At 40.7% G+C, this 18,722-nt stretch overlaps 1 protein-coding gene across 1 annotated transcript; it reads left to right on the forward strand.

The window, feature by feature from the left end:
* The first annotated feature begins 664 nt into the window (after positions 1–664).
* On the forward strand, positions 665–2,258 carry LOC128862912 (WW domain-binding protein 4). Its single transcript, XM_054101737.1, has 4 exons — positions 665–775; positions 870–942; positions 1,014–1,741; positions 1,850–2,258. Coding segments are annotated over exons 1-4 (1,023 nt in total). The 5' UTR covers positions 665–773; the 3' UTR covers positions 2,070–2,258.
* Positions 2,259–18,722: the final 16,464 nt, after the last annotated feature.

The raw sequence follows: 18,722 nt of genomic DNA on the forward strand, positions 1-18,722 counted from the left end.
TAAATTTTCGTTTATCAAATGAACATAGAAATGCACAAGCAAATGCCTTGCAAAATGCCGTCGGCATTCGTCAATTTGATTTCATACAGAAATCAAAAACAGAGCAGAGCCAATGTACTTGTACATAATTAACTGTAATCAGCTCTGTTAAGAAGTTCCCCACAGTCGAGTTGAGCGTGGTGAAAAAGTCTTCGCGGTCAGACTTCATTTTTGACAATTCACATTATTCGTAGCTCGTGAGACTTCTCTATACATTAACGTTCTCTGCGCACTACCTCATCGTTCACGGATTTCCGCCAACTGTATATTATTAACAGTCAATTTCGCAATTAAATTAGCTATTCCTTCTCCTTGTATTTTCTTCATATCGTGAGTAATAATTAAGCAAACCAAAAACACCGAAATATTCCACCAAAATAGTTTCTATGAAGAAACAACAGCTGATTGTAAATATTGCACGTAATCTACCATATGTGAACAGGTAGATTAATTTTGTGGATTTATTGGTAATTAATGGACATGTGAACATACCTTATTTAACATTTGCGCCTTCTCATTCCATAAATAATCTCGGAGTCCATTAATATTCTCTGCTTTTTTGATTCTGACAAAAGCAAAGTCACACACCACGATGGTTCTATTAATCTATTACAATTCATGCACCGCCTTGTCGACTGTACCAGCTGGTCTCCACATCAGTTGACAGTTCGCTAAAATTGACTATCGCTGAAACAAAGTTGTTTACAAACAATTTAAGGCTTAATTTTAATAAAATGTAAGTTTAATATTTTCTGAATATTCGTAACATTTTACTTATCTGTTGCTAAAATGATTTCGTCTTTATTGCATTTTAATTCACTTCTTTATAGGACGGATTACTGGAAGTCGAACGATCGCAAGTACTGCGATTTCTGCAAATGCTGGATTAGCGACAATAAAGCGGTTAATAACATATTTACCTATTTTTTGCGAATCTCTTAATTTATATTTATGAAAAACCTCCACTTTCACAGAGCATTGCCTTCCACGAGAGTGGGAAGCGCCACAAAATGAACGTCGCCAAGCGCATTACGGATATCAGCCGCAATAGCGAAAAGGCTGAGCGTGAGCGCAAGAAAATGGATGCCGAGATTCGGAAAATGGAAGAAGCGGCTATGCGCTCATACGCACAAGATATACACATAGGTGGAGACTTTACGGCGCGCACTATCAACGCTGTACTTGATGCTACCACAACAACCGGCACGGTGACTGCGTCAACATCAACAGCTGCCGGACGAGGAAAGCAAGTGGATCCAGTGCGTCTACCAGGAAACTCAGATGATGAGAACGAAGACGGCAAACGTGTTAGGGTGCAAAAAGTCGCACCGGAAAGTGTACCAAATGCTTCACTTTGGGTAGAGGGCGTTTCTGAAGAAGGTTACACATATTATTGGAATGTGAAAACTAACGAATCTGTATGGGAGCCACCCAAGGAAGGCTATCTATCGTATGCCGAATATCAAAGGATAAACGAATTGGCGGTAAAAAAGCACGAAATGGAACAAGCCACTGAGGCGAAGAAGTTTCGTGAGAACGTAAACGAAGATGTCGCGCGTTATAACCGTGAACGATTGAAAATGTTTCGTAAACCCGAAACGCCACAGGAGATACAACGAAGGCGCGAAGAAAAACAGGCATACAAAACACAAGAGGAGGCAACCGCTCAAACAATAGGAGAGTGGCAGGTGGTGGAGCAAGTGTAAGTCAAAAAAAAAAAACGATACTGCATTGCAGATCCATTATAATTTGCCTTTGTTTATAATAACGTAAATGTCTTTACCTAAAACCAAACAACTTTTTTTTAAAGACCTACTCCTGCACCAATAGACTTGGAACTACCCAAGGTTGATAACTACTATGTACCTCCAGTGGTGTCGGAAGTACCCGCTGAGCCGCCGGCAAAACGCTTCAAAGAGAAAACTATCAATTCATTGGACCCAACAATTGCAATTAATTTACCCACCTCATTCAAGAAGCGAAAGTTTGCCGCAAAAGCTAATCAGCGTCAACGACTGGACGTCGATTAACCACCGTAATCCGATTTCGCTTTAGTCAATAACTTAGTTAAGTTGATTAGTTTAAATGAACTATGAAATAATGTCAATAATAATTCTTGTATGGGTGTTTACGACACGCCGCGCATGTATTTTGACGTCAAAAATTAGACATTATTGCGCATAAATAATTAGAATCACATATGCAGTGTGCAAGGCACATTTATATTTGTGTAATTAAGAGTGCCAACGTCAGCGGCTGGTGAATCATAAATGACGCGTTTCATTATAGTCAACGTGCAGTTGTAAGCGTTCAGTCTGGCATAAAAACACTCGGACATGTAAATGCATACATTTGTATTTGCGTACATATAAAAATAAACTTATATAAACTATTCCTTGCTAAACTACGTGCATACATACATGCATATCTCAACGGAAGATGCTGGCATCGTCACAGGCCATGCAAAATATTTATGAAGCTGAAAATATTGGCAAGTACTCGTATTTCGAAAATAGGAATTGGAGCAAAAAGCCTCAATTAAGGTGAAAATTAATTATTTTATCAAAATGGACAGTAAATTTGCTTGTAAAGGCTAATTTCTCATATTAAATGTCTTGTTTTGAACATTGGATATGGATTTAAACATCTAATATAGTTTTTCTCAATATTTAAATTTTACAGAAATAATAGATTAGTTGTGGTTCCGCATACATGCATGGGGAAAGCTGCTGGAAGGTGGTAGTTGGACTTCGATAAAGGCATTCGGAGGCCGGGAGCTTAGAGTCTCCCGATGAATGCCGTTTAGTGTAGAGATGTTGTTGTTGTTGTTGTAGCAGCATAAACATTCCCCGTGCATATACGAGGAATGCTGCTGAAGTGACAGTCCTTGGTCGGATATAAATCTGGGTCGTTCCGGTTACGTAGAACCGACTGTTGTGGAGTCGTAGAGATGCCTTCTGACTCGCCTGGAAGGTGGCATAGGCTCTAGCAATTGCCTGCAGGAGTGATTCCTATGGTAAGACCCGAGTAGGAATTGTTTGCTGTGCCGGGAGCATTGAAGACTCGTTTTGGAGGTGTTGCAGGTGGCACATCAGGAGGCCACCCGTGGCTGTCCTGATAGCAGCATTTTGACATGTCCGGATCTTGGTCTACTGCGAATCACTGGTGTCAGGCAATTAGACGGGCGTAGCATAACTCAGTACCGGCCGGTCAATTTCTTCAAATGTCGCCAGCAAAATTCCTTTGTCTTTGCCCTAAGTGCCACCGACTAACGATTTGGGACCTCCGGTTTCGGACCTTCCGTAATGTAGAACCGACTGCTGTGGAATGAGCAGTATATGCCGTTAATGTATCAAGAATTGATTGGATATTTTGGTAAGCACAAAATACATTTAGAATGCCGAAGGAAAAATATGGAAACACGGAACATCATCTAAATGGCATTTCCCAGTAGAAGGTGTACAATGTACTATGCTTAGATTTGGAACTTTTAGAGCCTTATTTTTTTGAGCGCAGTCGTCTGCTCGGCATGCTACAGCTTTAGGAGAGCGGGCCTTGTGGTGAATGAGGGCAAAACAAAGAACCTGCCGTCAACAGCCGAGGAGTCTTCGCGTCTTTGACAATATGTTAGTGTTGACAAACAGTAATCTCAAGATATGAAGGACTTTGTCTATCTTGGGACCAGCATCAACTGCAAAAATGACGTCAGTCTGGAGGCCAAGCGGAGAATAAATCTTGCCAACAGGTGTTCCTATGGGCTCAGTAGGCAACTGAGAAGAAGAGCTCTCTCTCGAAGCACCAACCTGGGACTGTACAAAACGCTCATTATTCCCGGTCTGCCATATTGCACAGATGTATATATGTATAAGTAATTAGCGCTTACATCCGTTTTGGGTGTTTGGCCGAGCTCCTCCTCCTATTTGTAGCGTGCGTCTTGATGTTGGTTCAAAAATGGGAAACCTACAGCTTTAACCCGACTCCGAATGACAGATATTTTTTTTTATGAGCAGAAATACATGGCAGAAATACACTCTGAGACTTGCCATTGCCTGCCGAGTGGCGGCCAATATTAGAAAAAAATTGTTTTTTCATTTTGGTGTTTCAGGAAGATTAGAATCTACGTTTTTCGAATGCCGAATGGTAGTCACACACCAATCCAATCGGCTACGCGGCCATCAGAAGTATGGACGATGAAAATCAGACATCAGATGAGAAAGTTTTGGGAGCTTTCGAGAGAAAAATTCTTCGTAAGATCTTTGGTCCCCTCCGTGTTGGTGAGGAGTATCGTGTACGGTGGAACAGCGAGCAGTATGAGTTATATAAGTCATTCCCATGGCAGCCGGTTCTACGTACCGGAATGACTCGGGTTTTTCCCGACCAAGGGCTGACGCCCTAGTATACTAGCCCTGTCTAGTGAAACCCATATCATCTCACCCCTTACGTCACAGGAGCAAACTCCCGCAGCAATCCTGCTCCAAATACTTCTCCTCAGAGCTGGAATCGAATCCAACCCTGGGCCAGAAGTATTCTACTGCTGCGTCTGCCACAAACGGCTTCACCCGAACTCCACCTCGGTTAGGTGCAACAAGTGCAACGGGTGGAGCCACCTTAAAACCTGTTCGGGTCTTAAGTCACATAGGGAGTGGTCCACACGGTATGTGGCCACGTGTTGCTCCCGCCAGCAGGCGTCTGATGCCTCCACGGCTAACACACCCCCTGATAGGCCGGCACTACCAACCGCCACCACTACCAACACCTCCACGGTGAGGAGCCTATCGGAGCAACACAACTCCCCTTCAACCCCTCCCCTTCCTTCCAGCTCCAACCCCAGTGCGGGGACAAACCAGCAGCTCCTGGTCCCCCGCACAGTCTGTTCCGTGTGTCAGGCCGTAATACCTCGGAATCTGGTAACAGTCCAATGCAATTCCTGCAATGGCTGGTGCCATTTTCGGAGATGTTCCGGCCTGCGCACCACCCGTGAGTGGACAACTGCCTACGTTGCCCCCTGCTGCAGAGCCCTGCACCCACTACCGCCCTCGGAGGCGCGGCCGCCCACCACCATCAGGCCGCAACAGCCACAGTGGATTGCGCAGCAGGCCCAACGCAGACAACACCACGCGTCCCTCACACCCCGGATTACACTGACCTCGCCGAGAAGCTTCAAGCTTCTCCAATTCAACTGCAACGGACTTACGAGTAAGGTCGACGAGATAGTCGACTTTATGAGCCGGCACAGTATCAAGATAGCTGCGGTCCAAGAAACAAAGCTGCACGCTAGGTCATCTCTGATCACCAGGGATGGCTATAACGTGCACAGACACGATCGCGAGCGAGACAATGGTGGTGGCCTAGCGTTTATAGTCCACCACACTGTGCAGTATCGTCTTATCGATGAAGGAATCGACCGCAGGGACAGCACCTTAGAATGTCAAGGCATAGCTGTCCGCTCAGGCGATTCCGAGCTCGAAGTATTTAACGTATATATACCCCCTGTCACCTGCTGCCCGGCAGGATATCACCCTGATATAGGTGCGCTCATCAGAGGTGAAAACCGATTGGTTGTAGGTGACTTTAATGCGCATCACGATCTTTGGCATTCAAGCCTGCCAAATGATCGTAGGGGACAGCAACTGGCAGAGCAGATAGACGACTCGACATTCAGCACAGTGAACGACGACGCCCCCACCAGGGTAGTGGGCAATTGCAGCAGCTCGCCTGACCTAACAATTGCTAGCGCTGGTCTGATAAATAGCATAACGTGGCGACCTATGCTATCGCTTGCATCAGACCACTTGCCCATTATCGTCTCGATCGGGAGACCTGCCGACTTCGTTTCCGCGAATCACCGGTCCTATTTTAACTTTAAAAAAGCTAATTGGGCCGGCTTCACGGAATTCACTGAGGACACCTTCGCCGCTCTTCCCATCCCCACTGATGTGCGCGTAGGCGAACGCGCATTCCGCAAGGTGCTCACAGCTGCTGCGGCTCGCTTCATTCCAGCTGGAAGTTATAAGGACATTCGTCCTCATTTCCCAGCCGAAGCAGCCAGTTTAGCAAACGAGCGTGACCACCTACGCCAGGCCGATCCCGGGGATCCCCGCATAAGGGATCTCAATTTGGAGATCCGGCAACTGGTAAACCAGCATAAGCGGACCAAATGGGTTGAGCACCTGAAGACCTGCAACCTCACCTCTGGGGTGAGTAAGCTCTGGTCCACCGTTAGGTCTCTGTCAAACCCGACGAAGCACAACGACAAGGTGGCTATCACCTTCAACGGTTGCACTTCGTCGGACCCGAAGAGATGCGCGAGCTATTTTAGCCGGCTTTTTATATTGCATCCTCCGGGCGACAGAACCAAGCGTCGTGCTACCAGAAGGCTGCACAAACTGACGAACAACAGTGCGCCACTTACTTTCTCCGGTGATGAGGTTCAGGGGGCCATCAACCATTCGAAATCATCGAAAGCCATTGGCCCTGACGGCTTAAACGCGCTGATGCTGAAGCATCTGGGACCCCTGGGAGTAGGATTTCTCACAAGGGTTTTCAATCTGTCCATGGCCACTCTCATCATCCCTGACAAGTGGAAAGCAGGGAGAGTGGTTCCACTACTGAAACCTGGGAAACCCGCCAACCAAGGGGAGTCTTATCGGCCGATAACTCTCCTTTCCCCAGTAGTGAAGACACTTGAAGCCCTCCTACTCCCACTCTACACGAAACACCTGGCCCCAGCCCCACATCAGCACGGTTTCCGACGAGTGCACAGCACCACCACTGCACTCACCGCCATAAACGCCCAGATAAATCGCGGGCTTAACCAAAACCGCCCCTGCGAGAGGACTGTCCTAGTAGCGTTGGACTTGAAAAAGGCTTTCGATACAGTCAGCCATTCCACGCTACTAGATGACATTTATCTGTCGACACTCCCGCCAGGGCTGAAGAGGTGGTCCGCGAACTACCTGAGCGGTCGGCACTCGTCAGTGATTTTTCGAGATCAAATGTCAAAGCAGAGGAAGATTAAGCAAGGCGTACCGCAGGGTGGTGTCCTTTCACCCTTGCTTTTTAACTTCTACATCTCGAAGCTCCCCCAACCACCAGCGGGAGTTTCCCTGATCTCATACGCTGACGATTGCACGATAATGGCGTCGGGCAATGACATCGATGGCCTGTGTTCCAAAGTGAACAACTACCTCACCGACCTTTCTCGCTTTTTCACTGCGAGGAATCTCCAACTTTCCCCCACCAAGTCCACGGCGACCCTCTTCACCACCTGGACAAAGGAGGTCAAGCTGTCCCTTAAGGTAAAAGTCGACGACACACCAATTCCGACTGTGAATAACCCCAAAATTTTGGGTGTAACCTTTGACAGCTTGCTCTCCTTCTCTGCGCATACAACCGCAATTGCCACTAAAGTCCAAAATCGCAACAAGGTCCTCAAATCGCTGGCCGGCAGCACTTGGGGCAAAGACAAAGAACTGTTGCTTTCGACATTTAAGGCAATTGGCCGGCAGGTTCTCAACTATGCTGCGCCTGTCTGGTCGCCTGGAACTAGTGATTCGCAGTGGACTAAGCTACAGACCTGTCAAAATACCGCCATTCGGACAGCGACCTGGTGCCTCCTGATGTCACCTATTCAACACCTTCATAACGAGGCACAAATGCTCCCAGTTGCGGAGCACAACAAATTGCTCAGTAAGCAGTTCCTGCTCGGATGTTACCGTAGGTCTCATCCCTGCAGACACCTGCTTGAGCCCGAGCCGCCTCCCAGGCACGTCAGGAGACACCTCCTTGACTACGCTGGCGATATCCAGGACAAGACCGACCGTAACCTACTGGACCGGACAGTATTTAGACAGTCTATAAACGACATTCACCGGGAGACCGTTACCACCTTCTTGAACTCCCGTCCTGTGAATGCCGTAATCGGAGTCCAACCACCACCTATCGCAGATGAAGAGCTCCAGCTTCCCCGCGAGACCCGTGTAACACTGGTACAACTACGCTCTGGATACTGTAGCAGGTTAAACTCCTACATATCCAGAATCGACCCCGACATACCAAACACATGTCCGGCATGTGAAGGTACCCCGCACGACACTAACCACCTCTTCACATGCCCCCTCAAACCGACTCATCTAACCCCCTTCTCCCTTTGGATCCAACCTGTCGAAACAGCATGTTTCCTGGGCCTACCCTTAGATGAGCTAGACGAAGACGAACGATGATATGACTACACTGACAGGGCTACCTATGCTGTTAACAACAACAGTTATATAAGGACATGGACATTGCTAAGCGTGTAAAAATACAGCGGCTACGCTGGCTTGGACATGCCACCCATATGAACGAAGACGTTCCAGCAAGGCGAACGTATGAAACGATCCCAAAAAAGGAAGACGAGTAAGGTGAATACCACATGCTGCAGGACCTATCTTAACTCGAGATTTCCAACTGGCACCAGCGAGCACAGGACAGAAACAGCTGGCGTCTTATTTTGGTTCGGCCAAGACCCATATCCGGTTGTAGGCCACCTAAGTAAGTAAATAAGGAAGTCGTATGCTGTCAACTAACAAGAGCATATGCGATGAAAGTTCTTTTCGTTACATTCTGAAATATAAACTTGTATCTACATTCACGAAACATTCGTCCTATTTCTCGTTAATTACTATTCGAACTTAATATATGCTAATGCATCTTTCAACGCAATTAATGTAACTTCTGTTTGAGAAAGGTGTCAAAACATCTTACATACATTTTTTCGTAATCGAATGAAGCGTTCCAATCGAAAGTCACAACCAAGTATTATCTTCTATTCATTCCCACAACAGTTTGTTCTGAACAGGCGGCAAGATTCGGCCAAGGACTGCCAATTCAACAGCGTTTCCTAAAAATGTATGGATAATGTTTTGCGATCTTACAATAAAAACAAGAAAACAAGAACAACAACACTAACTATGGCATTTTTGTGTATAAATCAAAGCACATTGAATAGGTGGTAGCAGTAGAGCAAAAACAACAAGAGCAATAATTTTTTTTTTGCCTTTGGTTCCTAAAATGTCAAAATATATAAATTAAAAGTGGAAGTTGAGAAAAATTTCAAATAAAATTTGACAATTTAGAGACCAAAACCAAAAGAAAGTATCTAATCAGCTGCTCCACCGCCACTACCTCAGAGCAAAAGCCGAATCAAAGCCAAATCATCTCATAAGAGGTGGTATTTATAATTTACGGGTGAAACCAACACAGCTGAACTACTGGACCGGACAGTATATAGAAAGACACAAAACGAGATTCATCGGGAGACTCTCCCCACCTTTCTAAACTCTTCACCTCCGAAAGCCGCTATCGAAGTCCAACCACCACCCATTGCAGACGAAGAGCCTCAACTGCCTCGTGAAGCCTGAGTAATTTTGGCTCGCTTACGGTCTGCGTATTGTAGCAGGTTGAAGTCCTTCTTTTCTAGAATCTACTCAATAAACGGCCTGCATGTGAAGTTACACCGCACGATACTGACCACCTGTTCACTTACCCTCTTAAATCCACTTATTTAACACCTCACTCCCCCTAGAGCCAACCTGTCGAAACAGCAAGTTGCCAGGCCCTACCGTTAGATGAGTTAGACGATGACGATCGGTGAGTACTCCGCACTGTCAGGACCTAGTGAGCTGCTACAACAACAACAAAAACTACAACACCCAAAACAAAACAAATGTAATAGCAATTCTTTGGAATGGGGTATTTAATTATATGACCACGGTTGTAAATATGTAGGCCAGAAAGAACATTCTGCTGGACTGTCTCTGGTCCGCATATTATATTAAATTATTAGAACAATGTATGTAGGTGTATATGTTTATATTTTGAGAGACTACGTTTATTTTTTCCTCTTTGATTCATAATTGTAAACAATTCAGGGGTTTTCCGAGGAAATTTGTACGCGCAGATGTATCCTATTTTCCACCACTGCATACGTCTATTTGCCTCCCACGCCCATCCGTCCATTTATGTAAACAATTCTAAACGCCCACTAAAATACATATATGCATAAACACACATACAGATGTAGTTGATGTAGCTGATCAAAACAAATCACATTGGATCTGTGGAAAGAAAGATTTTTCATTATTGATCTGCTATTAAATTATTGTTTATTTATTCGTGGTGTGAACGCCATGTGCCACTACGAAAAAACAATGGGATGCTATAATTTATTTCAGTTTTCGTCAATACAAATTGTTTTAACGATGTGCTGAGCTTTCAATGACAAGTCAATACTGAATAATTGCCAAATATTTGCTATAAAATGTATCGCCAACTCAGTTAATTTGCTGCTGCTTTCCCAGCAGAAGAGTGGCAAATCGAACGCGGTTTTTTTTGTATGTACAACATGGCACAAAATTAATCACCCTATAGGAAGATTTTTATTTTTTTTCCAGAGGGCGTCGTACTTCAATCATGAACTAGACAGCTGCAATATACAAAAAGACAAATAATGAACGGTCGAAATAAATATGTCCATCGTTTAAAATTATTATTATTTATTTAGTAAAAGAGTTGTTTAAAAACAAAGTTGGATGATTATTTTTGTGCCACCTTGTATTTTGTACGAGACTATAATCGGAGAATGGCACTAACCTTAACATGGTAACATGCGAATGTTAATGTTAATGACATTCTCTGTTGTAATGCCTGTAAATGCCTTATGTTACTGCCTAACATTTTTCTGTTATCACCCAGAGGCGTTTATCTGATCGAAAATTGTTAGCCGCCTTTTATGTGCTCTAGCATTTATTTAAATTTGTTATGTAAGAGTAAAGTGACATCTAAGACCAAGTCGCAAATTCGTGTTGGAAGAGTTTTCACATTTAAGAATTTGCAAGCGGAAAAATTTGCTTATAAAAATAGCTGTTTGTATTGTAATAAAGGGCAAAAGAGGAAATCGATTAAAAAAAAAGTTTATATTGAAAATTATAAAATGTAAAGTAAATAAAATATGCAGCAAGTAAATAAATATTCGTTGGTATCATGTTTCAATTCTTCAGAAAATCAAACAAGGCGAGAATCAACTTTAAGTTGCAGGCTTTTTAAAATTTATAGTTACTACACATTTGGATTTTTTTTGTTTTGAGTTCGAGTATTTGATGGTTTGCCGATTGGCTACTTTATTTTATATACAATTTAATACAGATAAATGAGTGAAAGAATGGAGGCAATTAAAGCTTTGTGAGCTGGAATTTGCTGAGAAATAATCGTTATTAGAAAATTTTGAAGATGGTTTTTATTTCAATAAATTCATTTCTTTCGTCCACTTTATTCCATTGAAAGGCATTAAATCACATGAAAAACCTCAAATTCAACCGCCGGAGCCGGGTGTGATTGTGCATGCCCTATCGATTGTAGATCCTGGGTTTGATCAAACAGTTTTTTCACATATTAGGCTCTCCTCACATAGGCACATAAAAAGGGATGTAAGCAGCTATTACATTTATACATATGAGCTACACTGGTCTACAGCAAAAATGCGCAGCAATTATACAATTTCTACGTAGAATCGCTCGCTGATTGAGATCCGAGTTTTCTTTTTTTCCGCGGTTGAGGTTTAAATGCCTTATGCATCATTAAAGCTGCCGTCGCAGCAGGTGTATGTCAGGGACTAAACAAAAACTCGTTATAAGATTTATGGTGCTGCAGCCTTTTCATCCGCAGTATATTTGCCCCTAATGTACTGATAATTTCCCACGTTTTCTCGCTGCGTAGAAACTTGTCGATTACATTTTCGGTGGTTATACCTATGACCGAGTGAGTTCTCCAACGTATAGCGTTCTTTTTCTCGCGCGCTTCGTTTCTCCAGCGGTCTTGCCATAAACTTAGCGTTTCGTCTTTTGATACAATATTAATGGTGAATTCTATTATCTTTCGATTTTTTGATTGAATGGAACTACTGTTTTTTGGCTGACTAATAGTAAAATGCAAATATTTCGGAAATTTGCCCATTAGACTGGCCGTAACTTTTTTTTGTGGAAATCCATAAATTTTCGCGTCTTAAAACATGAGGTTAGGAGTAATGAAAAACGGTGTAATTTTTTAACCCGATCCGATGATGCCTTACCGTGCCCATTTGATCCCAAAGTATGGACAATTTCAAAAAATCACAATTTTTACAAAATTTTTTTTTGTTTCCAATTTATATAATTTAATTTAATTTAATATGTATGTACTTAATATATATATAATTTAACTTTATTTATATTATTTATTTTTATTTAATAAAATTTTAATTAAAGAATTAGATTGTCTGTTTAATGAGAGATGTTTTGGTGCTGTAGTGCTCAACAACTTGCAGTAAGTACTGTTTATCTTCTTCATTATAAGTAAGCGATCTGTTGTAGTCTGTGATCAATTTCAATGCTCTCTCTGCAGCGTCATTATCTACAGACAAATGCTGACAAATTCGTTTTCCCGCTATATAGTCTTCACTTTCTTGCCATGTTGAAGGATCTGATTCCAAAAAACTTGTTTCAATTCCTAAGCGGGTAAAGAATGTTTTAGTTCTTGATGAAATAAAATCATTTATATTCTTGCTGCCGTAAAGTGTTATTTCTGACATTGTTGCAGCATCTTCCTTCTGGTTATCGCTAGTAATTGCCTCCACCATTTTTCGCTTAATATGTGAAGGAATTTGATCATCAAAAAATGAAAAGCCAACCGCCTCTTCCAACAAATACGATAAATGATTTTTAATTTTATGTAACAAGGCATTGGATACATTCTTATCGAAACATACAATCACATCTTGATTGAGCTTAAGGTCATTTTGTAGAGCAGCTATTAGATCCACACAACGAAACCAATATGGAACGTAGATGCAGGTTAAAAAAATGCAAACGCTTCTTAGACTATTTATCTCTGAAGTTGTTAACATGAATTGCTCGCGAAACAGAAACATTTTGTAGCAATATAGGCACTTTGACATAAACCTTGCGTGTGATGTTGCACCAGGTGACCGTACTTGTGAAAAATTTGGTACGTCTTCCCCAACAAAGAGCAACGATAGTTGTAGAAATTCTTTATAATCGGCACAAGTGTGGTGACTATTTAAAGCAGTTCGATAAGAATTCTTAAGTATTTCCACTTCAGCTATTGTAAAGACTTTCCGAACTTCATTTTCCGATATTCCACTTTTGAATGACTTAGAATTAATGTTTTTCCAGCTGTTAGAGAAACGATTGAATAAGGGAACTTCCGGTGCTGATGATTTTCTAAAATTTAGTTCGAACACTGCTTTGAGTAGCAACTCACTAACATGGTGACGACAGGGAAAGAAAAGTAGATTTCGGCCCAACCTTTTTTCAAGCTAGAACGCTGCTCCATTATTAACTCCTGTATTAGCAGCTGTTGTATCAAATGATACAATTTCCACTAAATCATCGAGCTTCCACTTGCACAAAAAGTTATGTATTTCTGCAGCTATTGCATCTCCCGTTGAACTTTCAATTTTTGGTATTCCCAGCAGTTTTTCCATATTTTCTCCTGTGACAACAAGAGACAATCTATCTTTTTTTTCTGTGCCTCGGATTTCTGCAAGCAGCTTGCCATGCCAGTGAAGGACAAAAACGTCGGGAATCTACAAACAAGATTTTGGATTCTTGACCTTTCTTTTTGGTCAAGAATCCAAACTCTTATAAACATATTTAGTAAAACCATTACACTGAATCCATTAATAATCTCTTGAGCTTGTCTGCGACGATAATCTCTCCTCATCGTTCATGTTGTTCGATTAAGAATTAAATCTTCCATTTTTATTGACGGCGTTCCATTAACATTTTGCATGGTACTCGTATTTATGAAGGCAGCAACCGTTGCACTCACCAAATGCATGTTATCTCTTGTTGAGAGGTTACATTTGTCCATGCATGCAAGCATTCTATCATCTATAAAATTAATTTTTCCTCGATTTGCCTTTTTCGGTAGTAAATTAATGTTACTTCCTTCTGTATCTTCGCCTTCATTCATATCTTTTGCTGCATTTTCTTCGCCAGCTGAAATATCCTTTTCAGCATCCTCGGTATCAGAGACTTCAAGAGCATAATTAGCTTCAAATGGGATCAAATATTAAAAAAAAGAACCAGTAAAGCTTAACTTTAATAAACTTAGTATGAACTTAATGCTTTTCAACGCGCTTTCTTTCTTCTTCCATTCGTTGCTCTTTGCGTTTTTCTTTTCTTGTGAGTACAGTATCGGCACCATACATACTACCTGGACGTCCTCTATTTCTTTGGAGCAAAGAAAGTCTTTATCTTCCTGCATTTTCATTATACCTAGGGCATCCATGGCTGCAATGTCAAATATGAAGTTTTCAATTTTATCTTTAAACTCTGCTTCATTTTTACGACACTTCTCGTTAGGAGTCTTGGAATGTTTTTGTAAATTTCTCCATTCCTCGTAAAGGTTTTTAAGTTTTTTAATACAATTTTTTTCTTGCGCCGTGGGAATTTTAGTTTTTTTCCAAAATTCAATCATGGCACCAATCGTGTATTTCATACTGCTTTCCAAAGTCAAGTTTTCGTGCCTCATTTTGTAAAACAATAATTGGAGCACCTGTTTCATTGATGGCAACTTGGCCCCCAAAATAACACTTTCACATTCACCCACAAGAAATATTTTTTGCTCAGAACGTAATCTTTTTTTCGGAATGCCTGATAATGATTTTGAACTCATTTTTTCACTAACTAATTACTTTTGTACTATTAAACGCATAAGGCAACTGAAACTGTATAAGAATGCAATGTCAAAGCCTACTAATTCAAATGTCGAGTAAAAATTCAAAACTTTTAGCGTATTCAGCGAACACAACAGTTGATGAATTGTTTAGTGATCACCAAAGTGTTGATTGTGAAACAAATTTTTATTTTTATTATTATAGTGAAGTGTGAAAAATTATTGAAAAAGTACCTTTGCATAAAATTTAAAAATAATTATTTCATTTAGCAGCTGGCTCAACACACCGTTCATAAAACACAATTTCTATTACTCAACTGACGGTGACATATTTTCCACGTATCACTAATCAGTTTTGTGTGCTGAAAGCGCCTTTTGTCAGGTGGCTTTCGCGATATAAATTGGGCCATACCGCAATAAAGTAAACAAGATCATTAATTAAAATCGCATCACATTAATAAATATAAGATTCGAACAAAAAAATTGGAAACGAAAAAAAATTAGTAAAAATTGTGATTTTTTCAAATTTTCCATACTTTGGGATCAAATGGGCACGGTTAGACATCATTGGATCGGCTTGAAAAAATATACCGTTCTTTATTGCATCTAACCTCATGTTTTAAGACCCGAAAACTTTTGGATTTCCAATTTTTATTTTTCTCCATACAAGCTGCGGCCAGTCTATTGCCCATTCAAAAATGTAACTCGATTTTTGTCATCATCGTTCAATTTTACAAAGGAATCGTATAGTAAAAAAGGATTTGTAAATCAGTGTAACCCGAGTTCATTCACACATTTGCATACCTCTAATGGCACCTCTGAGAGTAAGAATGCATGCGCCCACAAGCTATCAATTGCCCCCAAAACCAACACTAAAATAATACAGAAGCGACATTTGTGTGCGCTCATCAACATTCCAATGCTAATTAAGCCCATTTCGTATTCCGAAATGAAAGAGTGATTAATTTAGTCATCCAAAGGCTGAAATGAAAATCGATGTGATTAACGCACAGTTTGTGGCCTGCGGTGGGGGGCACGCGTTCAACCAGTTTAGGCATGCAAATGACCGCAAATCCAGACAACGAAAAATAAACACTTAATGTACCATAACAATAACAACAACAACAACAAAATAAAGTCAGAAGAAAAGCGTCTTCAAAATATCCGACTGTTAACGAATGGCAGATAAACAAGCAGATAAACTGAAAACATAGACAACCGACGGGTAGACAGACTGGCAGACAGATAGCTACAAGAATACAAGTGAAATAAATACATGCATACATACAATAGCAAGTAGATACTGCCGATTTGTGCAAAAAAGTTACAGATAGAATACAAAAGAATGAAATTCCACAGTGAAAAATCAAAACAATTTCATCGATAATCCATTAAATTGACTTGTTTTGATATTTAAAAAACAAGCACAAGAAAATATCAAACGGAAATGCAGTCAAGAGACCCATTCGTACCTGGATGGTAATTCACACACATGAAAGAGTAAATTGATTGAACAGAGAGACACGTGTGCGCTGATTTGCAAATTTTCTATTTCTGAGTCCATTTGAAGTCCCTTCTTATGAGTACTGCAACTCCTACTCTCTTACCTTTTACTCTTTTACTCGCATGCATTGGGTTGAAAAAAATCGCATGCAACAATCAAAAACAATAGAAGTGCATTGAACTGCTTGACTTTTTAGTCGAGTAGTAGCAGTGGGCACACTTTGCATCCCTTTTGTCTCAGTTTGTAGGGAATCGCAAATTAGCTGAATTAAATTTCACATTTTCTTTACTGACCAGTTCATTGCTGCAGTGTCCACCTACACAATTTTCTAAAGCACACATAAGTAGATGATAAAGTGCACATAAATATTCTTATACATGTATATGTGTGTATATGTATGAGTCTCCGATTTCGCAGTTCAAAAAAAATTACTTCAGCGGCCTCACAAATAAAGGCAAAAAGGGCAACAAAGCAAAAGCTCTGCAAAGGTGAAAGTTGAATGAATCATAGTTGACATTTTGATATGGGTAAATAAAATGTATTAGTATAAGTAAAATATAAAGTAATGTAAGAATTAAAAATAATGAAAAATTGTAAGAAGAGTTTCGGTCAAGTTTTTATTGCTTTCGTCCCTTTTGCTGGTCGAACCCACAGCATTCAGGCTAATACAGAATGACAGAATTATGACAACATTTAGAAGACGCATTCCCCTATTTTTGGGCAAATAAAATAATTTAAGGCCGGCGGGCCAATTAGATGTCCTAAATTCAGTAGTTTTCGCGAAGCGTTGTAGGATGAGAAAAAAAACAATTAGCCAAATGAAGTTTTGGGGATAGTTTAATATATATTTGAACTAAAAAAAAAATTTGTACAATCTCCAACAATATATTGTAAGCCGAGTTATCAATAGATTCCCAGAGCGCCTTGCCACTGAAGTATCCAACTTCTGTACAAGATACAACTTGCAATTTTCATCTGAAAACAAAAAAAAAAAAGATTATTAATTTTGATGTAATTATTGTCGATGTGAACTAAGAAAATTGGGAGAAACACGTAAAATTCGAATTTTTGGGGAAGGTAGAAAAAAAAGTGGTTTTTCAAGGAAAAAAAAACTCTTCAACTGGGTAAAAAAGTCGCTTAAAAAAAGTTTTTGGATGTTTTTTTTAGTTCACATAGAAGAGAAAACAATACTGAAGATAACGCATTTTGAATGAAATGGATAGCTCGTTTAGTTTTTTTGCAATCGTGTACATAAATTAGGTAAAGTCGTGAAAATGAAAAGCCGAGAAAACGCGCTTCAAAGTCAACAATAAGCGCACGGTTGCTCGACGCCGCACTACGCTCGGCTCTGTAGCTCTGCAAATACTTGGAATTCAACTCTGAAAATTTGTGTCTCATGTTCTTGAATATCTAAGCTATTGATTTCAGGAAAAAAAAAATCGATTTTTTTGACCTTTTAATTGGCCCGCCGGCCTTAAATAAAATTAAAATTTCAAGGGCAATGAAAGCAAGCGCAGTTTAGTTTTTAGAAACAAATCACCAGCAGTCAAGCAGCAACACTATCCGGCTGCCTAGGTTGGCGATATGGAAGAACAAGTACATGAACATTGAAAGTAAGAAATAAGAGCAGCCACTTCCATAACCCAGCAGTATAGAGCTAGTCGATACCCCAAACCATTCGTAGTGTCCGGAAACCAGAGGGTTATAATGACCGAGTAGATAGAAAACGTATATAAACGAACGAACTGGGAAGCTGCGGATGAATTTTGCACATAAAACATGAAGAAACTTGGTGGAAATACGTAATTTTCCTGAATGAGAGCAAATTTAACTTATTCGGTAGTCACGAGAAAGCCATGGTTTGGCGGAAGCACAATGAGGAGCTGAAAGCAAACCACCTGAAACCGAGGATAAAATAAACACGGCGGGGGACATAGGTATGATGATTGAGGGGTGTATTTCATTTAAAGGAACTGAAAATTTGGTTTTTATAAAAACGGTTATGAAGAAGGAAACATCCTAAACACCCTAAACACAAGGCCTATATTGTTATTGCTACTCCTCCTAGATCGGATGATTATCTAAAGGAAAACCCTGTAGAAAACTTGTCTTATTACGGCTCTGCCATGAAGGAAGTTTTTTTAGTGGAAATAATAGAAAATTGTCCATAATAATATTCTCAGTAGTCAGTCAATATCGAAATGAGTCACAGATGAAAGATTATATGCGTTTGGTTTTTTGTACTCGTAAAATATTTTATGAAAGTTTTTAATAACCACTTAAACATTTCGAATGCGCACACTTCTCCGTCATTTCGCGAATTTTGCCAATTTTTTCTTTGAGTCAAGGGACGAATGCGTCAGCACATTTCCACATTTCCACATTTCCACACTGGCCACAAATGTCTACATCACAAAGATATTTGAACATATGTACATAACGTTTTAGTTGTTGTAGCAGAGCA

This window comes from Anastrepha ludens, chromosome 5, assembly GCF_028408465.1.
Source record: "Anastrepha ludens isolate Willacy chromosome 5, idAnaLude1.1, whole genome shotgun sequence".
Taxonomy (NCBI): Eukaryota; Metazoa; Arthropoda; class Insecta; order Diptera; family Tephritidae; genus Anastrepha; species Anastrepha ludens.